Source organism: Micropterus salmoides, unplaced genomic scaffold, assembly GCF_014851395.1.
Source record: "Micropterus salmoides isolate LMB-PRFRI ecotype aquatic unplaced genomic scaffold, ASM1485139v1 Ms_hic_scaffold_4, whole genome shotgun sequence".
NCBI lineage: Eukaryota > Metazoa > Chordata > Actinopteri > Centrarchiformes > Centrarchidae > Micropterus > Micropterus salmoides.
In genome coordinates this window covers 6,611,350-6,634,317 of record NW_024043372.1, presented here as the reverse complement: position 1 = coordinate 6,634,317, position 22,968 = coordinate 6,611,350, and the positions used below count along the sequence as shown (strand labels likewise).

At 38.4% G+C, this 22,968-nt stretch overlaps 1 protein-coding gene across 2 annotated transcripts in view; it reads right to left on the bottom strand.

The window, feature by feature from the left end:
- The window catches only part of ptprt (protein tyrosine phosphatase receptor type T), a 328,330-nt gene that overhangs the window by 233,903 nt on the left and 71,459 nt on the right, over nt 1-22,968 (bottom strand). For both annotated transcript variants that reach the window (XM_038696881.1, XM_038696882.1), the window contains exons 3-4: nt 2,848-3,008; nt 1,736-1,846 (exon numbers count right to left, since the gene is read on the bottom strand). In XM_038696881.1, coding sequence (XP_038552809.1) covers nt 1,736-1,846; nt 2,848-3,008 — 272 coding nt within the window. The remainder of the gene's footprint in view (nt 1-1,735; nt 1,847-2,847; nt 3,009-22,968) is intronic.

Here is a 22,968-nt window from a genome sequence, read left to right as displayed (position 1 = left end):
TGTACTTGTCAGGATCCTCAACAGTATAAGCTGGGACTTGGTCTGAATAATAAAGACTTCTGGGAAGACTTTACTCTCTTCCTTTCCTTCAAAAAATAAGTCTTTGTGTGCAACGTTCAGATTTTTCACCCCCATCACATCCATTTACAATAATATACAGATTTTTCAGATCTGTAATCTTTCCATAACGTCTATTGTTTATTGACACAGAACAATGGAGTCATAATTAATTATGATGCATTCTCAGGTGTACAAATTAAATTGGCAACCTTCACAAAACTGCACAAGATAATCTGTGAGCTTTCTCTCTCTCTGCTGGTTGCTTCTCACAGATCTTCCTGTTTTTCTAATCAAAAGAATACAATGTTTTGGCAGTGATTTCTCCACTGAGTAAAAAAAATCCCATGGTTTACATGGCCACAGACCAGAATTGTATCATATTAAGTAAAACATGCAATGAAAATATGATATGTTGTGTTTTATCTTGCAAATCCATGTCAACAGTGGGATAAGTGAATAATAGTTATTTTTGTTGTAGTGCAAATAAATCCCCCCAAAAAACAACTTCCAATAAAGTAGTATAACACACTATAACCTACTGCAACAAAAATAAAGCCTGTTCGAAAGAGAATGATAGGTTACCCTAAGTTTGTTCTTGCCCCCACAGTAGTCTGTACTTTAATATGACAATGTTTTTGTCCTTTTTGAAAAAGAAGTGTCATTTCTCCATGGGAGGGGACTCCTCATTAGGAAGGGAAACACACACACATTTAATGCACTTTGGATACCATTGTGCCTCAGATCTGTGTGTGCGATACAGGGGTGCCTTCATTTACTGAACATAGCTCAGTCATTAGACAGTCACTTTTGTGCTACCTCAATAAAAATAACACAGCAGGGTATGTCTCTGCACACACACAGACATACTGAGAGTCATTAAATAGCAACAGTTTTCTGTTACAATATTAAAGGAATACACCAAGGGAGAGAGGCCTTTATTTTTTTTTACTACTTATGAAGAAACTCAATTCAACTCTGCACCCAGGACAAACTCTAAACCTCAGTTTTCTTTCTTCATTTCAGCCCCAGTGTTAGTCTATAAACTTTACAGAGAGCAAAACACACAGTTTGTGTGACTTAGGTTGATGGAGGCGTGTACACACAGACCTCTCCAAAATCACTTAACACCTTTCATGTATGTTGAGTTTTGCCTTACTTGCTGTTCTCTTTTCACATCTATTAAAAATCGAAGTGTCCTTAAAATATGTATTTTAATATGATTAAGACAGAGATTAAGTAGTTTAGATTAACGAGGCTCCCCAATGTCTCCTCATGCCACTGAATGTTCGGCTTTTGCCAAAACGTTAATAAGCCCACTGAAGTTTTGTTTTTTGCCAACAGCTATTTTTAGCATTCTACCCTCCGAGTTTATGGACAGTATAATATCAAATATATGTATCTGCCTGATACATTTGATTAGGGAGTTGATTACATTAAAGGAGAAGTTTAATCTCTGGCTTATTCTATTTTTCTAGATGATGAATTGATGATCAAAGATGAGTAGGCAGCTCTTTCAGAAAAGACGTTTACCTAATAATTTCTCTTGACATTTAAAAATAGGCTACCGTATTATTGTTTTCATCATGTATTGTCTACATATGTCTTGCAGTCAGCTTTTGCAGTAATGTTACTAATGGATAGCCATGCCAGCGAAGACAAAACGTGTGTGTGTTACCTGATACGAGTTAGGCCAAAATGTAGAAATGGCCAGCTCAGCCTTCACCCAGCCTTCAGTAACAGTATCAGAGGCGTTCCATACTGGATTACCCTGAGCACCTCCATTCACCTGTGGGCAGAAAGTGAGAAGAGACATACAATAATAAGATATTTAGAGGATGAAACAAATAACACAGTATTTGCAGGTTTTAGAAAATAAAACTGGAGAGTTTTACGGAAAAAGTAAAGGTGTAATTTTAATGTTTAATGAGATGAGATGATTACATTACTGTAATTGTTGCCTGGATGTGATGGCATTTTGATTTTAAAGGGCAGCGCAGTGACTTTTAAAGAAGAAGGAGTGTGCAGATGGAGCAAACTTGGAACCACAAACACACCCACAATTGGACTGCTGTACTTGTTGACATGTACTTGACATTAATTTCCTGGATGCTCACCTTAATCCTTTTCTTCTATCTTTACATTTCTTCACTTTGTTCTCACTAGTCTGTCCTCTCAACACTCTACTCTCCATCCACAGCTCCCTTCTTACCTCGCCAGCTATTCATTTTACCACGTGTCCATCAGTGACTTCAGACCATAATATAAAACATTTACTCTTGCCTCTGCTCAACAACACAGATAATCTTTTAATAAACACTTATGTTAACACCCCTGGTTTCTATGCCTAATGTTAGCTGGTTTTGTTGTAGCTCATTTTACAATTATTTCTTATTCTTGATTTGTGTCCATTGGTTTCTGTAAATAAACATTATTAATCTGCTTACCTAGCATTTTCTTTACCAAAAACACATTAATACTCTAATAACCATACTATTAAATGAAGTATGCTAGGACTAACTTGATCTCTACTAAGAGGGAATAGATGAGGTCTGTCTCTTTCCCTGCCAGTCATTCTCTCTCTCTCTCTCTCAAACACACACACAAACCCCTACATAAACATTCAATGCCCCAGGGCTAACTTCATCCCTCCTTGACAGAGAACAGAGAGGTCTGTTTGTTTGTTTACCTGTTTAGTCTATTCAGTGTATCAGCCCCTCCATCTGTCAATCCATCCATCCCTGTCAGTCAGTCACTCACTCACACACACACACAGACTGACGCACACACCTTGATGTAGACGTTGAGCGTGCCTGGGCTGGCTCCGTCCCGGCTGGACAGGGAGTAGAGGAAGTCAATGCAGTGGGTGTCATTCTCCTTCAGGGTGGGCATGTAAAGGTGAGCCTTTTGTCCCGACGCCCGGCCAGACGCGTTCACCACCATGAACGAACCTTCAGAGACAAAAACAGAAAAAGGCCAGAGACAGTTAAAATGTGATCAAAACAGTACAGGTAAATGTTAAAACGTTCTTCCACTGCCAAGAACAATAATGACAGACATTACAACTATTCCCAAGGAATAAATCATTTAAAACAGCCAAGGAAATTATAGGAACTCAGCATGAATCCAGCATGTTGGATATCTAGTTCTATTGGTTTCCATTGTTTCTGTCATTCCAGTAATGTTCCAGAAGACACTAAAACTAGTTGAGTATAGGGGCCCTGATCGCACAAAACAGACTCTATAAGAGAAGTGGACATAGCCACCATGACGTCACCATTGGCTTGCGGACTACCATTTTGAAGCCTCAAGTTTGGCGTATTGGCCTTTGCCAACTTGTTTTTTTGGGAACTAGAAATGACCATATTTAGATGAAAGGGTGGAGCTGGTAAAGGATATGCATTGCTAAGCCTGACAGGTCACTGGGGTAGGGACTTGTCAGTCACATGGTAGCACCACACTAAAGCATACCCTGTATTCTTGTGTATTTTAATCTGAATGGGACCATAATTTACAAAATAAACATCAAGCTGTATTGAAGAAGACATGAGAATAGCAATTGAGACCATAAACACATAATAAATCATACATCATACAAGTGTATGAAACCAGTTTCCATGCCATCATTTCTTTTGCAGTGCAGACCAGTGTCTTCCTGATTAATGAACGCTTCTTACATCTTTCAACTGTTGCAGAGATCTCTTGAAAAGTCTCGAAAAAGACAATTTTTTTAGAAATGGTTGACCAGGTTTGTGCAGCATCCGGCTGATGCTTGATGCAGCAAAGAAAGCAGAAACACCACAAGCTGTTTAATTTGCTGGAGCTGTATATCAACGACTTAATGTATCCACGCCCTGAGGGTTCTGAACCAGGACGTAAAACACATTTTCTCTGTCGACTCGCAGTTTAAGTGTGTTTTAGTTTCAGCTTTATGGCACAGGATGGAGCTTTTATGGGTCGGCCAGCTCCATTTGGCTGACTGCCATCAGCTGGACTGAGAGTTCGAAGTGGGAGACTATTTGGCGAGAGAGTGGATGAGAAGATATACTGAATCAACCAGGTGTGACTATGCAGTTCTAAGAGTGTCTAGGTGTGCGTGTTTGCTCTATTGCATAGGTGGGAAAGTGTACTGAATTAATGTAGGTTTTTATCTCTCTGTCTGTTTTAAATTGTGTTACTTTTACTTCGGATGCAGTTAAGATTTTGTTTTGTCTTTTTGTTACACTACATCGGTAGCCAACATCAAATCTTGTGCGATGATTTAGAAAATAAAGCCATTTTCATTTCTTTGTTGCCTTTGCTATTAATGATTCTCTTACAGTATTTACAGTACAATAAAGTATTTCCCAAAGTACATATTTAGAAAATTTTGAATTTAAGAACAACACTGGTTCTAAATATAGTAACCTGCTACATGTATTGTTCAAGGAAGATTTCTATTGTGTAGACTATATCAAAAAAAGAAACCGTCAAATAAGAAATACAATGAAATAGATGTTACATTTGTTCATTCAACTACTGATATGTATTATCAGAAACTGTTGCCTGGATGTGATGGCATTTTGATTTTAAAGGGCAGCGCAGTGACTTTTAAAGAAGAAGGAGTGTGTAGACGGAGCAAACTTGGAACCACAAACACACCCACAATTGGACTGCTGTACTTGTTGACATGTACTTGACATTCATTTCCTGGATGCTCACTGTGACCTTAACCTAACCCTGAATCTAACCAAAAAACAAGTCTTATCTCCATACTAACAATGTCATACAGACACACTCATACATACACGTATGACAAAGCAAAGACAACTTCTTCTAGACCTTAGTCTAGGTCAGTGTTTATTGTTTATTACACACACACACACACACACACACACACACAGTGTTACAGCCATGGCTGTATTTCCTAACCTGTGACTAGTGTTTCTTGTGTTCTGTGTGGCTGTGGTTGTTTGAGAGAGTGCACTTTCTTCCTGCAAGGATATTTAAGCATCAACCTCTATGTGTCTTTCTGTGTCTTTCTGACTTACTGGATTTGCAGGTTCAGCCTGAGGAGCGTCTGCTGCTGACTGGTCCTAACATAACATCCTGCCTTTTAAAATGTGTGGGTTTTAGAGCAGCAGTCTGACAGCAGCACTTCGTTTCTGTCCTTGACCATCAAACCCTTTCGTAGTTAGAGCATATTAGGCCTACTGCCCTGGTTGATTAGCTGTTAAGTGTCTGTGTAAATTTCGTAAATAGAATAATTCACATTTTGTAAATAGCAGTGTAGTTTTAGGGATGAGCTTCCATATTTTTGCTCTGTTTAGTCCACACTGTTTTGCTGTATTCCAAGGAGGTAGGGTTAGTAAGTGTGTAAGTAAGTGTCTTTTTGTTTTGTTTTGGGTATTTGTTTCATTTTCAGTTTTTTAAGGAGATGCGATGTTTGTTACTTGGAGAGATTTCTTCCCACAGTTTTACTTTGGACAAATGGGGCGTGTGTGATAGAGAGTGTGTGTTTGCATGTGTATGAACTGTATATGTGTGTCTGTGTGTATTGTTGAAGTCATATTACTATGGGCTTGCATGGCAGAGGAGAGGTGTGTCTTATTACTGAAGCAAAATGAAAGTTTATGCAGGCATGCTTGGTGTCTGTGTCCCCGCTCTCTCCCCACTTGAGCTCTATGTTATTCTCTTTTGAAATAAGGTTGACTTGAGTAAACTCGACACCCAGACAATCAGTGTGATGTTTGTTACCTAGACATTCTTTTCAACATGAGTCTCCAAGGGGGAAGCAGGTGTGTTTACAATATACATATCCATTTGCACCTACACATGAAAAATAAAATGCAAAATGTGATTCATTCAATATTTTTTACTGCTTTTAACTGCTGTGTTTTTATATGTTTCTATGTTATATAATTTGTGTTCTTTGCTTTCTATGTGAATCACTTTGTTTCCAAATAAGGATATTATTATCATTATTATTATTATTATTATTATTATTATTATTATTATTATTATTATTATTATTATTATTAAACACACTTGCAAACACAAACATAAATCCAAATGATGAAAGAGCAGTCACGCAGTCACGCAACATGCTTTTATTCAGTCACAGTCTCACACACAATAACAAACACAGACGGACACAATAGCAAATACACACAACACTCATTTCACATGTTGTTACGCAGCTGTGAGGTCAGAGAGGTGCAATCTGTTAATGTGAGACAAACTGATGAATCTGTCTTCCATGTCAATACACACACACACCCACACCACACACACACACACACACACACACACACACATGTCAAACTAACTGGGTCAATTCAGTGCAACAAATGTTCCAGCATATACTGCCACACGAGACCAGCTGTTTTCACAAATACTGTTGAGAATTTGCTTGTATTTTCCAAAGCCGTCTACATCAAAAAGGCAGCAGAAGTCTCAACTGCATCTGTCAGCCACTGAAGTGCCTTTGAGCAAAGCATTTAACCCCAAGCTGCTGTGGTGGATCTGCACAGTAGTGTTGATGTGTGAATAGAATTCAGTCAGTGTGCATGGAATGAATACTGTTCAAAATACATTGTATGTCTCTCACAGTGCGATTTCACCGACAGGTAAAAGAAGGTTCACTCCTACATACTTGTCACTAGTAAAGTCAAGTGTTGAAATAGGATTTTTATACATAGGGCTGAATCTATTGTAAATTGATAATAATAATGCATTTTATTTATCAGCGCCTTTCAGTTCACCCTAAGAGCTAAGATCTTCATAGGGTTCACACACTAACTCTCTTACACACTCACTCACTAACACACTAACAGTAAGTGCAGTCTGATGAACATCAAGTGTTTTAACCACAAAACACAAGCAAATTCTCATCCATCTTTGAACGCTGTGGTCCCTGTCTGTTAACTCATGAATTAATTGACTGATATTTGTCTCAAATATGGGATGTAAGCACAATGTAATACCATGATAACTTAACTTTGACACACACACACACACACAAAAAAAATATATATAAAAGATATCTAAATATGAGTGACAGTATTACTCAACAGATATTATAACAGCATGTGCTAACACAACTTAAGTTTACCAATGACATCATAAGCTTGTCTAATCTTTATTATATTTAATACATTAATTTATTATATTATATTAAGTTAGACTCATGTGACCTTTAAAGACGTTTTATGTTTAAGTATTTTGAAATATATAGAGTAAATGTGTAAAATATGTAATTCAAAGCTTGTTGTATACTGGAAAAGAACCGACTAAGATTGCAGAAATAAAATCTGTTTTATACAGCAGATTTCCAGCAAGGCCGAACTACTAGATCACAATGATAATTGAAGAGCAGAGACTGTGAATATAACAATGTCTTAAAATGAATAGGTAAAGATGTATTGATGTTAGAGTGCTTAATGTGGCACTTAAACACACAGAGGGAGTGGAACATATTCAAATGCACATTTCACTTGATACAATGACGCACAGTATTGATGTGACATCTACAAAGTGATTGTAAAGAATCAAAATGAACCTTTAGAAAACACCAACTTACACTCACTTATGTGTGAGAGTATGTGTGTTTCTGTGTTAATGCGCCGCTGTCTGTGTTTCTATTTTGTGTGTGTGGGGGGAGGACAGGGGAGTTGCTGGGTCCCTATAGAGGAGCAGAAAACTGGTTATGAAAAGCGTGGGTCGCTGGTTAAAGACAAAAAGGTATCACGCACACACAGACACATCATCCCACCATTCTACTTAAAATCGTTTGGGGACGTGCTAGCTATCGTCTATATTTCATTAGAAGCAGCAGGTTGCTTCGTATGTTCCAGAAACAGTGTATTCTTGCTTTCGTTCAATTTATTTCTCTGATCAAACCAAGTTTTTCTTTATTAACGGATGGAAGGAATGAGGGAGGGAGAGAAAATGAGAAATCCACAATGGGAAAGAGGAGAAGGATGAAAAACACAAATACATTTATATTTACTAATTTAACTGAGGGGTTAAGGGTCTTGCTCAGGGACACATTGGTGTCTCACAGTGGATTCAAACCCGGGTCTCTCACACCAACATTGTGCTTATCCACTGTGACATCACCACCTCACTATATTTTATTCTTATTTTTTGTATTTCAATGATATCATAAATATTGTTTTACTCTATTTGTATCATATCTGTTGATCTATTTTAATGCCTGTCAATAACTTCAGCTGTGGTGCAGAGGGGGCTTGAGCAGAAAGATAAAATACACTGTTGTTGGGTAAAATGACTCTTCATCATCATCGTAGTCATCATCATAATCATGAAAGTCATGGCAAAGGGAATCACTGGAGTCAGACACACGAACATCACATTGATCCTCGGCCCATTTCACACATTTAGCACAACCAATTCCCCCTAAGGCCTCTCACATGCACACACACACACACACACACACACACACACACACGCACGCACGCACGCACACACACAAACATGCAAGTGCTGAAACCCATATGTTCTGTGTCCTGATTGGGTAATGGCCCTGCATTATCACCACGCACACACAAACATATGCTCAAATCCCATATGCAAGTTCGTTTGCACACACACAAACGCCAACCTGCGTAGTTTGTAATCATCCTCTTTATGCCCTTATTGTTCCCGGTCATTGGGTTTTCTGCCACTATGCGTTAATTTACATGTCTTTCTATCTCTAGCTATCATTTATCCATCTATCTACTTACCTAAATACCCACCAATCCATCCATCCATCCATTTATGTATAGCTATCGGTCTACTTACTTGCTATCTGTCTACTTATTTCCCTTTTTCTCTTTCTTTTTTTCGATTTCATTCATCTTTTCTCTTATTTTTCTGTCTCTCATTATGTGCACTTATGTGTTTATATTACCTCCAGATTTCAGTGTGTCTCTGCCTTTTATCTCTCTTCATATCAACAATAAAAAATATGTGCACACCTGGATGATCGTAGAAACCAGGTTATTGGTACAATCAACACTTAATTTCCTGTAGTCCTATTTTGTTACACAGGTGTTTAATAATTTTAACATAATACAATTTCTGTATGAGTGCGATATCAACAGCAACACAGCAAATTACGATTATTATTATTTAATCTATCTTTATATCTACCCCTACAACCACAAACATTATTGAGTTACCTGAGCACATACAGTAGATATTGCATTTGTACATGATCTAGGGTGTAAGGTATTAGTATATATATAATGTAAATGATTTTTCAATTAAATTTATTCAATTTCTTATTCTATTTTATTTTAAATTTGGCTGTGTCTTTTTTTATTTAACCTTCAGTCTCATTGAGATTAAAATTTCTTTTGCAAGACAGAACTGGCCAAGACTCAGCATAAAAGAACATAAAAGACAACCTTCCAACATATAAAAGAAACCAAACATACACACATAAATAACACAAGCCCCTCTGTTGAATGAGGCAGAATACAACTTTATAAACAAAGACACTGACCGATATTCACCTCCTCTACATCCTTATTATTAGGGCAGTAGGCTTAACCATAAATGCAAACAACTCAATAATGTGTCTGAAAGTATGTAGGCCTACTGTGTGTTCCTGCCCTCTCTTACTCTCTTACATCTTATACACTTTCAATCCTCATTTCTTTCCCCATCCCCAATCCTTGTCTGTCCCTTATCAAAAAATCATTTATAATCCATCCTTCTTTCTCCCCACTGGCCTCTCTCCTTCCCTTTCTAACTTTCTCTCCCTCAGTCTGTAATATATGGCTTGTAAACACAAACACCTCACCATTAGTGAAATTTACTTTCAATATAAGCCAAAAGAAAAAGCTTTTAAAGCATCAAAATCTAATTCATTTACCCCTATTACAGCAAATGGAGCAGGTGGTGTGTCCGTATGTGTGTGTATGCGACCATTTGTGTGTGTGCGTGCATGGGGAATTTTGTCACTCTTCACAAACCTCGTAAATAGCTTTCATAATGCTTTTACATTGGTTTACATTGCGCTTGGCTGGCTCTCTTCATTTGTACAAAACAAAAAAGCCAAATTTTGACACTTCGCCAATACCTGCTGGCAACAGGGAATTTAGGAGGCAAATAAAAGAAAGTCACAATGACAAAGTAAATGTTGGCAACTTTTTTTGAAAAAGAGAAGGGGAGCTTGGTGGGATGATCAAAGTGGCAAGGCTGAAAGAGAGAACGTTCAATTCTCACCAGGTTTGGCATAAAAGCATCCATAAAATAACACAGGTAGAATTATGTATGTATCGTATATGCATAAAAATATCATCTAATGTGCATGTTATCTACATAAAATATCGTCAGCATCCTGAAGAAGAACAAATAACTTTCTATCTACATAAGCTCCTTAACAAACTTTTTACAAAACAACACTGTTTTGAGGTTCAAACATGAAAGCAGTTTGTGCAACAAAGCAGCAAGAACTGCAGACTAAATCGTTCTTTAATAGATCAATTACATCCCCAGATTTTCTGTTGAAACACAGCGTCGATGCAAGATGTTCACAGAGTACGATGTGCTCAAATGGCTCCCTGGGGTCTCTGCTCAAAGCGTGCTGGTTTTTGGCTGTGTAGCTCTTAAATCTCTCTTTCATTCTCCTTATCGGGTGTTTTGTGTCTGTCGTGTTTTGGATTAAGACTTCCTCTGAGCTATGAGCGAGGATCTCCTGCAGTTCTATCAGCATCTGAGAGCTCGCTTTACATTTGTAATTTCAACGGGGTTTTTGAAATCCAGCGATAGTGATGTGATTTGATGGCGTAGTGAGACACTCTGTGTCCACATGTGGCCTGAAAACGTCTATCACGCAGCTCCAGTGATGTTTTTTTTTGTTTTTTTGACTTCATCTTATTGTTCTGCCAACTTTTCTTATAAACCAACTATTCTGTGTATCTTTAAAAGGCTTACAGTGTGACTAAATATTGACCAGAACTTACACAACGGAAGTTCATTATCAAGTGCTGTAATATAAATATATTATGTATACTATGCCTCCCTTTCTGTTTAGAAGATGGGAATGCACTCATAAAGTACATTTCAAGACCTAGTCTTTTATTGGGGCATTGGGTGTTAGAAGGGCTTATGAGCAAATGTGTTACTTCAATTTCTCAGCAACTTGCAAAATAAGACTCACAACTCAAATGGTTTCTGACCCAGCCAAAGCTGGAAAAGAGAAGAAAAACCTTCTCAAAAGGTCCAGGCGGGCACATCAAGAATGTGGGGAGGGGTAAGTAGCTTAATTATAGAGTGGAGCTGCTCAGATGCCACTTGCAGCAAAGTGGGTGTACTGGGAAGCTCCCTGATGCTGGATGTTGCTGAAAACAAGCGCCTGAGGTAAACTGAACTCGATTCCCCCATATATCCAAATGTTAATTAGGCTTACAGGTGCGTATAAAGATGCTGAGGAGGAAATATGTTGTAACCACAGAGGTTTATTATGAATGAGTTAAGGGACCCTGAAGTGAAACTATCTGGATCAGATACAGGAACATGTTGTTAGCTGGTTGCTCCATCTGAAGAACCTCAGCACTTCTACACAGACTCACATCAGCATATCAAAGAGGACAGATCAGTCCTTTTTCTGTGAGTCGGTTGAACTGCATGTATGTGTGTATCTATCCGATTCAGTTACTTATTAGACTGACTAGTTAACAGACTGACTCTTGTCAGCAAGACCTTTCTTAATTGAGGACCTGTCTATCATAAACATGGTTTACTAGCAAAAGCCATGCTGACACAACTGTAAAAACAATATGTATATATATAATATTTTCTGCCCTGATGCCCCTATAAACAGGAATACATCATTTGTCAGTGCCTTCTAAATTCAATACAAATGACCATTACAAAAATTACTCATATGACAACCCAAATTTTAACAGAAAATGATTGATTGAATTATTATTTTTGAAACCTATTTTATCATTTAAGTTGGATGACTAGTTAGAAAAATGTCTGTGCCTACAAAGGTAGACGCCCCACCAAAGAAATAGACATATGAGGATGTGTGCACACTCAGACACCTAAGTATATGTATTCAGACTGTGAAGGCAGTTCATTAAGTTTTCTGCTGTTAAATAAGGAAGGAATGGATGAGATGTCTCTCTCTCACACGCACACACACGTGCCTGCAGGCCATTGTGAAGCTGCTATAATCCCTTTCTAATAAGGTGGTAAAGACAGGGACATTGGCATTATTGATCAGGCCTTTAGGGAAAATCTCTCTGTTTCCTCATAGATAGGTAATCAATAGTCAGCCTATAAGTCACACACAACTATAGACATGTGAACCTATATAGTTAATGCCTATGCTTGACTTGACCTATGGGGACTAAATCCAAAAAGCCCTTGCCTTGTAGGTCATGGGTTGGTTGACCTATAGGAGATCGAAGACTGAGCATGTGACCGCTGATACTAGAGACAATGGATGGGAGGTCATCTTCTGTTTGGTCTGTCCCCAAGTGTCTCATCCATCTGTGTGTGTGTGTGTGTGTGTGTGTGTGTGTGTGTGTGTGTGTGTGTGTGTGTGTACGTCAGAGCTAACAACATGCAGCTGGAAGAGTGTGTGCAGGCCTGAGGTGTCACTACGTATCAAGAAAGGGGCATTAAAGGGAGGAAAGAAATGGAAGAGAAGAGAGATTGATAGTTGGAGAAAATAAAAAGATTTTAAAAAACTACTACTTAAATGTGGAAATATTTAAAGAGAAGATGAAGGACAAAATACATAAAAATGAAATCTATCAAAAGAATGAAGAAAACATTGAACACTAAAAGAGGTGAAAGAAAATTGAACCATCTATTCTTGTTAAGCTGCTGATGTTTTAGTAATTTTTTCTTTACTCCCTCTGGAGTTTGTCCAGAACTGCAATCAGCTACTGTATACAACACATCTATCCACATACACACACACACATCACCTTTGTAATTTTTGTTTTTAAATTGTAGCAACACTAGTTTACTTTTACACAGTTTACCCACTACAGATGCAGCTACTACGGAAGTCCATTTTCTAATTGTATTTTTATTTAAGGGGCCAGATGATACAGTGACTTAAGAGATACTTTGTGAAATGAATATTCTTCTTGGGGCTTGTGTCTGGGCACTGTGTGTTTGCTGGAAAAATCTAATATCTGTAAATCAATGTAATGTATCTGAAAATCAATCTCAGACTGGATACAGACAGCCTATTGAAAATGAAATCATGGTGTGTGGACTAATAATAAGCCAATGGTAAAAGTACACCAAGTAGCAAACTGTACATTTTCTCCACACTTTCTTCCTAAACGCTAAACAGCTGAGTCATAACACCAAATCACTTTAAATCCTGAATCAGCAGAAGATGTACATTCACCAAAGTATTTTTCATTCATCGTGCAGTCAAAACTCAATTTGGCCTTTTCATAAAAGTTTCATAAAACAGCTGAAGTTCAGTAGTATTTCTCTTTAATAAAGACGACCCCGCGGGGTTGATGCATTGCTCAGCGTGTGTGCATCTGAGGTGTGTATGCAATGAGTATAATTATGTGATCTTTCCCTTTGTCTCTGGTGTCTAGAGATAATAACCAGTGGATAATGGTGTGTGTATGGAGGGAAATGGTAAACTTCAGTGTGGCAGCATCAGCATGGTGTGTGTGTGTCTGTGTCCACATATACAGAATGTGTGAGCCAGGTATGTTTGACCTCACACCTGGCTTGCATTGCATGTTTAACTGTGTTTGTGTGTGCTGTTTTTCACAATACAATGTCTATCTGTCTCTGTGTGAGCGTGTGTATGAGTGTGTGTTTACTGAGTGATATATGACTCTCAGGCACTGTAAAGTGAAGATGAAAAATGGTAATAAAGTTTAATATTGTTCCCTGCAACACAGATTTATGACACAGTGAATTAAACATCGGTTTCTCATTGGGACATTGATTTACAAACACACAAAAACACACACACTTACACTTGAGTGCAGAGATACTTAAACACTGATGCAAATACAAAATGTACGGACACAAAAAGTGGCCTGGACATTAGGAGACATGCACACACAAGCTCACACATGCAGATATGTGCAAATGACACATGCACACTCATAAATTGATGCAGAACAAATTCAAAGGTGCAAAATGCAGCACACACATACATATAAAATACATACACCCACACACGCACAGCTCTTTGGTTTCCATACATCACTGGGTTTACGATTGCTCTCCACTATTTCCTGATCTCCTCTCTGTAGCAGTGAACCTGTGGGTAATTGGCTTTTTAATGACTTCTGTATTTCCACACATTTCCCATCTTGCTTATTTGCCTTCTCAAGCATCATTTGTCCCACTGAGAAGGAGAGAATATATACACTGAACAAAATTATAAACGCAACACTTTTGTTTTTGCCCCCATTCAACATGAGCTAAACTCAAAGATCTAAGATCTAAGAAAAGATCTTTCTCTATGTACACAAAAGACCTATTTCTTTCATATGTTGTATATATATACACATATATACATACACACACACACACACACACACACATATTATATATATATAGCTCCTGGATAGCTCAGTGGTTAATGCCACTGACTTTGGTACAGGTGATCGTGGGTTTGATTCCCAGTCAGGGTATCCAGGTGGACCCTTGGGCAAGGTCCTTAATGCTACCAGCCTACCTCAGGCTAGAAGATGTGATTGCAGTACTACATACTATCCCTACTACTAACTGAGACCATTGATCCTAGAGATGCTTTGCTATAAGATGAACGCCACAAAGAGAATTACCCCCCCATGGAGGAGAAGGCTAGAGGCCAAGATCAAGGCAACATGGTGCAAGAAAGGGGCTACCTAAGAAATGTAAATGCTCCGTATTTGTATAGCGCCTTTCTAGTCTTTTCGACCATGCGCTTTTTACACTACATCTACATTCATTCCATTCACTCACATTTATACACTGAGCCTAAGTGCTCAAACAGAAACTAACATTCACACACATTCATACACTGGCGGAACAGCCACCAGGGGCAATTCAGGGTTCAGTATCTTGCCCAAGGACACTTCGACATGACACGGCTCTGGAGACTGCCAAACAAAGACTCACCGCTCTGGCTACCGGCCTAAAGAGATATAAGGGAGAAGTAGAAGCCAGGAGAATAAACCGGATGTTCTCCACCGAACCGTCCAAAGTGTACTCTCAGTGGCAGGGTAATAACACAATATCAGATCCACCCAGAGTTGAGACTGAACAGTACTGGAAGAACATATGGGAGAAAGAGGCATCCCACAACACCAATGCTCAGTGGCTAGTGGATCTAAGAACAGATCACAGCAATCTCCCAGAACAGGAACCAGTAACCATTACAACGACAGACATCCAAGAAAGAGTGGCAGGTATGAAGAGCTGGACAGCACCAGGCCCTGACATGATCCACACCTACTGGCTGAAGAAACTAACTGCACTCCATGAATGCCTGGCAGCACAAATGAACCAACTGCTGATGGATGGGACCCACCCAGAATGGTTAACCCAAGGACGTGTATATATACACACACACACACACACACACACACACACACACACACACACATATATATAAAAACATGTTTGCAGAATAAATAATGATATTGGTTAAGGTATGATCAACCTGATGAATGAGGCAATTTCAAAATAACTCTGCTACCATGACCTTCAGAAATGTCATGACTGCTATTTCTCTCATATAAAAGGCGCCATTATAGCTTTTACCATGATCATTTCAATGTTACTAAGTGCAAGTTGTTGATCCTTCATGTCTGTAGAACATTTGGCCAAACTCTGCCAACACTGTTTGAAAGTTTTTCATATAGCTTATATTTTTTGACACTTTTTTAAAGATCTAAGATTACTTTTGTCTAAGAAGACTCTGCATCTGAACAAGAGATTCATAATGTGTTTAGTGTGCATTTATTCTATTAAGTTGCTGTATGTTTCTCTTACATTAATTTATTATGTGTGCATGCGCACTGACCTACAGGAAAATTTGTTTGTCTAAATTTTGTGTGTGTTTATGTACATGAGTGGTTTCATATCTATATGTATTTGTACATGCACATTTGTATTTGTGCACAAACTGTATGTGCACTTTGCCTTTAAGCAACTGTTGTTTTATATGTATGGGAGCAGCATACCAAAGAGATGTGTTTGAAAATTCTGTTACAGGCAAATGGAGGGAGAGAGAAACACACAACGACAGACAGAAAGATTGAAAGAGAACCAGAGAGAGAAAGATCCCCGACACAGAAAACAGAAAAGTACTTTGAAGTAACTTCGCTGCCGGTGTGTCGGCCAGTCAGTCGTCAACAGTAGTAAACAGACAGACTGAAACTGGAACTAAAAACAACAACTTTTATTACTCCTGGCTTATTCAATTACATATAAACACTCAAAGGCTGTGGTGAGGTATCTGACTATATTTAACCATAAGGAACCATAATAATATTAATAACTACAAATGACTGCAATTCCAGGTTGCAACATCAACAAGCGTCGAGAACTGCGAGTAAGCAGGCCTCTGGGTAATAAGCACTGTTCTGCCTTCTAGCCCCGCAGATAACCCAGATAATAACCCACTAGCATGCTAGCAGGCACAAGAAATATTGATATTAAATTAGTTAATTAATTAGTTATTAATAATAATTTCAGGAGGATGTGTTTGCAGAACAACTCAGTGTGCATAATGAGTGAAAGGGTGGCATTCAACTATTCCATTTTGATACCATGGTGGAGATATAAGTAGAATCAACAGTGGTCATGGGAATCCTTGAGTGATGATGGTTACTTGTTATTAAAGATAAAAATAGTACAAGCGGGAAAGTCTCTCGGTGTTGGTTGTTTAACATTGTTAATAAAACACAGTACATAGCAAAATCTGGAACCTGGAGGTGATATTGTGTGTGGAGCAGTCACGTAAGAGCAATTATTAATTTATTTATTACACATGTTATTGATAAAATCTTCATGTCCACACAATGGCTGATTGTAGCTACAGAATAAGACAGTGACAACCCAGCTCTGGCAGTATTTGGGCCTTGCTGTACTTACTATGATCAGGTCCATCTACCTAGGTACTGCAGCTGACTGTGTTTAAAACCTGCCATGAACATTTCATGTTCTCCATACTAGTCAACACCCAGGCCATGACATACTTTAGGTACAACCATGTTTCATTCCTGCCAGATTTACTGCCTTTACAGATTGCAGTGCACACATCAATAAACAAGAATAAAATGTCACCATGTTTCTGCAAGAGTTTGCGCATGCAATTCCATGTGTGTAAATGCCACTTTCATGCTTGCCTACTCATATTTGCTTATGCTTATGTCAAAGTTCTGTATTTGAGTATCTACCTATAAATAAGATTTGGTGTGCTGTGTGTTGTTGATGCACTTTTTATACTGTATTTATTACCCTCTGCAATGCATCACATGTGTAGAATTATTTTTGCAGCCTTAAGTATAGGCTGCATTCATTAAAAGCTTCATTTCACAAAGTTAAGTCATCTGAAGGCATCTGCTTACACAGTAAAAGCTTGTTATTGATAGAACAATCTGTGTTTTTGAAATATTGACAGGAATTTCATGCACCAATTGTTTGCTGGAATGAAGCTGTTATTCCTGAACTTATCCTTCACAAATATGTCTCTTTAACTATTTTCCATAGTACGTTTAGTTTGGTTTTGGAACTCCTTGAATTCTACCCTCTTTCCTTGTTCAGTTAAACTGAATAATAAAGTAAATGATAATATTTTATTCCACAAACTGTACGGCTGATGTAAGAAGAAAAAGGAAAATACTTTACAGCTTTTCAAACATAAAGATTTCACCATCATTTCAGATTAACACTTCTGTAGACAGTTTGGTCGTTGCTCTAGTTCAACTACACTGTACATTCCAGTCACTTACAAACTGATGGCTTGTTTTTATAAACTCTTACAAATCTGGCTGAACAAACTGAATGAAAGCAAAGGGAATTTTACATGTGACAAGCCTGCATACAAAGACAGTGGAGGGACATGTGAACTGATGTAGACTCACTCTAAGCAGTGCAAATTGAGGAGAAGTCACATCTGCGCAAGCTAAAGAGGTTTGGCTGGAGCAAAACATTTGAGTTCATCTCAAATAAATGATTCATGTCATGAACATAGACAAGAGGAAAAATGAGCGGGTTCCCCTCTAGTGCTGTTTCTGGACGTGTCAGTCTTCAAGAGCGAGAAAGTCCACATTTGGATGGGTGGGAAAACAAATACAGTCCTGTGTGAAACCAGAAGTTAAGTACTTAAGTTACGTAAAGTATCTTATGGTCTTTTTCCTAAACCTATCCAAGGTGCCTAAAATGAAGGAAGAAATTGCATTAACCGTGAAAGCTTTATTTTGAAAGTCTGTTATGATCTATTGGGTGATGCGGTGATGCAGTGGTTAGCACTGTCGCCTCACAGCAAGAAGGTTGTGGGTTCAAACCCTGGTAGCCCCGGCCTTGCATGTTCTCCCCGTGTCCATGTAGGTTCTCTCCAGTTGCTCTGGCTTCCTCCCGCCATCCAGAGACATGCTGGCTAGGTTAATTGGTGTCTCTAAATTTGTCATTAGGTGTGAGTGTGAGTGGTTGTTTGTCTATGTGTGGCCCTGCGATGGGCTGGCAACCTGTCCAGGGTGTACCTTTCGCCCGATGTCAGCTGGGAATGAGTTGGGAGTGAGAATGTGTTGAATAGACACATAGGCTCAGACATGGCCAGTGCTACAGTAGATAGAATCAACTTACATATGTAATAAATGTCTCTCTGTGATAAATAAACATGATATTTGCAAAAATACACTTTGCATAGCAAGGGAAAACATAAAACTGTGATTACTGCATTTGTGATATGATTTATTATAACCTTTTTCATTATCATTTCAAGTATCTTCTAATAAGTTGTTTTAAAACACTGAGCAGCTATGAAGAGCTGTGGTGTTGGGTTAATAAAAATTGGCTTCTAATAGTGACAACATTATTGACATTGACTGTTAAAACATGGTTCTACTAATACCACCTAACTGAAATTACATTACAGTTTAATCAGTAATAATGAATAATAATAGTAATTATAATAAATGTATCCCACAATGTCTATTAACTGTTTTAATCTCTAGTATATTTGCCCATTGGAGGTAATGGACAAAATAACAAGGAAAATGATAACAAGAAACATATGTAAAGAAAAATACAATTCTTCAAAACTTCAAACAAAGTGGGACATTTTCTACTACCATTCACTTCAGTAGGTGAATTGGGGTTGTTGACTTAAAGTTCCAGTTGGCTGGAGTTGTTTCGACATGTTTCAACCTCTGCGGCCACTGAACACAAAAATGAGGTTCAAAGAGAGATAATAGTTTTCTCCCTGCGTACACCGCATGACACATGTGCACCTATTTTCCTATAAGAGCTTATTTCCTCTCCATTTGCCTCAAGGAGAAAATCACTCAGGGGACATTACAGCTATTTTTATAACACGGCATCAGTGCTGCTTTGAAAAGGCACACATGCACGCACATGTAGGCACACACAAACCTGCACCGTCAGTGGCCTCTAAAGCACATTCGACTCGCGCACACAGAAATATGGGGCCCACAGCTGGGTGTAGGGTATATAATCTAACCACTAACTGCAAATGAAGAAAGAAACACATCAGGGGCTTAGATTAGATGGAGCTGGCAGAGATGGAAAATGAAACAGAGGCTGTCAATGATATCTTTGTGCTTCTCTCTCTCTTCTTGTGGTTATCACCTCCTTTTCTTCCAGGTTGTCATTTTCAGACATTATTGCCTTTCTCTCAGTGTTTGTCCCATTCACTATGCCTGTCTTTCTTACTCCCTTTCCCACACACAAACACACGCTCACATATAAACAGAGAGAGTTATCACTGGCCTACAGGGACCCATTATTTCTGTGATCCAAGGCTTTTATATGGTGGCTTGGTCTTAAAAATGGGCATTTATTGCTCCCCCTGATAAATTGTGAGTGTGTTGTGTGTGAGTGTGTTATTCATTCAATCTGCTGTTTGCTTGGTTCTCTTTGGAAAAGCTAGATGCAGATAAGAGCCTCCACATATACATGCTGATTGTGTTTATGTAATGTTTGTCTTTGTGCATGTATGGGACAGAGTGAAAGTAGAGTTTTAAAAAGTCTAAAATAACAATAAGGGCATAAAGAAGCAAGATCTAATGTAATTTTAATGTAACACACACTACTATGGAGTGGGTTAAGAATAGGTGTGTGATCCACTGGTATTCAAATTAATACACACACATACACAACAAACGTGTTGACATTATTAATGGTTTGCTGGGACTTTTTTTGCCACCACAAAATTGCAACAGGATGCAATACATAAATTTCAGTTACACACTCCAGAAAGTGATAGCCAACGATGCCCCAGTTTATGAGGTGTTTCAGATAAGATAAGCCTTTATTGATCCCTACAAGGGAAATTCAAAACATCAACCTGTTAAGTGGTGGGTGTCACTTCCACAGGTGATGGACAACTGGCAAGCAGTTTGTGTGACACTAATGGCATCATACCATTTTAAATTGCATTTTCTTTAATATAATGTGTGTAAATGGCTACAATGTGTCCAGACAAACAAGAACAACTGTGTTTTCAAGCCTCACATCTAGTCTCTATAAGGACATACGAAGCAAAGAAAAGCCACAGCATATTGACTGTAAAAACGGATACTGAAGACAAATATCCAAAAGGATTTTCTTAGGAGGAACCAGGATATTAAGAGCTAATCACAGGTAATTGTATCTACAGTAACAGCAACCCATAACTAGAAATAAGACATCAGTCTTAAAGGAAAATTAAGACAAAGGTTTAATCTCATAACGCCCCATTCACTCCAACCCTGTTTGCTATAGTGATGATATGCACAGTGATCGACAAGGGCAAATGTGCTACATCAGCCCAAACATTTCCATTAGGAGAAAAGCACTGCAGCTTCAGAAACGATGAAAACTGAAAAAACACATACGAAAATCAAAAACAGAAGTGATACAAAATTAAAAACACAAGCCTTTAAAACAAATGCAACAGACAAATGCTGCATATCCAGTCAACACAATAGAAGTTCTCCAGCCTCCGGGGCAAGTGCTAAGTGGAACAGATTGATTTTCGACCCGAGAGAGAGGGAGACCAATATACTCAGACCAGAGAGTATGGTTTTGTTTGTTGGTGACATACTGTAAAAAAGGTACGTAATCTTTATGACATTTGGTGTTTATAATATCATTTTGGGACTTTTGGAATTACCTATCAGTTGTGGATTGTGTTTTATCACTTTTGTTTTGTAGTAAGTGGAAAATTAATATCTCAAATTATACTCTGCACTTTGGTGTGTTTAGGCCTCAAATCTGCCTTTCACACGGCACTTCATGACATTATGAAACCCTGAAATGTGAGCGACTGAAGAAAAGTGTCAAACAGGACAGTGTATTTAGCCATATTTTGTCATATAAAAAATATTAAAATATGAGTATGAAACATATTGAGATTACAAATGGAGAGTGGTGTGGTTTAAGAAGCTTCTATGAACAATTTCATACTTTTATTTTGCTGTTTATACGCGGTCACTGTTCAATAGCCCTCCACTGATATGTGGTTTCATGTTTACTGACTGAGTGAAGGGAATGGATGGTTTGGGAAAAGGGCCCAGCAGACCAGCAAATACAGACCAAGGCAAAATATCTACACTGAACCAAATTATAAACGCAACACTTTTGTTTTTGCCCCCATTCATCATAAGCTAAACTCAAAGATCTAAGACTTTCTCTATGTACACAAAAGGCCTATTTCGCTCAAATATTGTTCATAAAATCTGTCAAAATCTGTTAGTGAGCACAGCATGGGTACACAGGTGTGCCTCAGGCTGGCCAAAATAAAAGGCCACTCAAAAATGTGCAGTTTCACTGTATTGGGGGAGGGGGCGGAAACCAGTCAGTATCTGGTGTGACCACCGTTTGCCTCACGCAGTGCAAGACATCTCCTTCGCATTCGAAAACAGGAAGCGAGTCATCCAGATTCCTTGAAGCAAACTTTGGCTAACCATTATAACCCACATACAGATTTGTACGTCAGTTCTGCTACCCATCCATCCCTCATTGATTTATTCTCTACATTTTATCCGTCGCACCATCTTTTCAACATCACCTCCTTCCCCTCCTCTTGTCCTTTTTTCCCACCCTTCATCTTTAGGATTTCTATAATAGCCTTGATGCATATTTTTAGTTTCTGTCCTCCTCTTTCCCCCTCTTCTCTCTCGTCCATAATTTTCCCTCCCTTCATTCTGTTTCTCTTATCTCCTACTGTGTCTATCACTGACAGCTCTATCTTCCCTAGTCAGAGTAACAAAGACATTTTACCACTCAGGTAATCCATCTATCTTCATCTCACAGTCTCTCTGTAGATGTATTACACTGCTATAACAGCTTCACTCTGAAAGAGACTGACAGCTCCATACAGCTCTCAGAGCGGTGTTTCAATGGGACACGTGATTCAAAATCACCCTTGCTTATTCTAAAAGGAAAGTGCTATTGAAATTTAAAAAGGCTTTTTACTTGCAGTTATTTAGCCAGGAAAGTTTGCAGAAGAATGCCCGTGCCCTTTTAAGATTTTTTTTTAAGGTCTGAAGTTGTTATATAGTAGGATGACCAAACTAGTTTTAAACCAATCCCATGTGTTACCCAATTATCTAAACCACGTATTTGAAAATTTAACTAAAGGTTAACTGAAATATTGTCTTCTGAAATGTAAAACTGAACGACGAAGGAGTTCTGCAAGAAGTGATGGATGAGTTTATAGCAGACAGCGGGTAACACATTTTCACATCTTCTAACAAT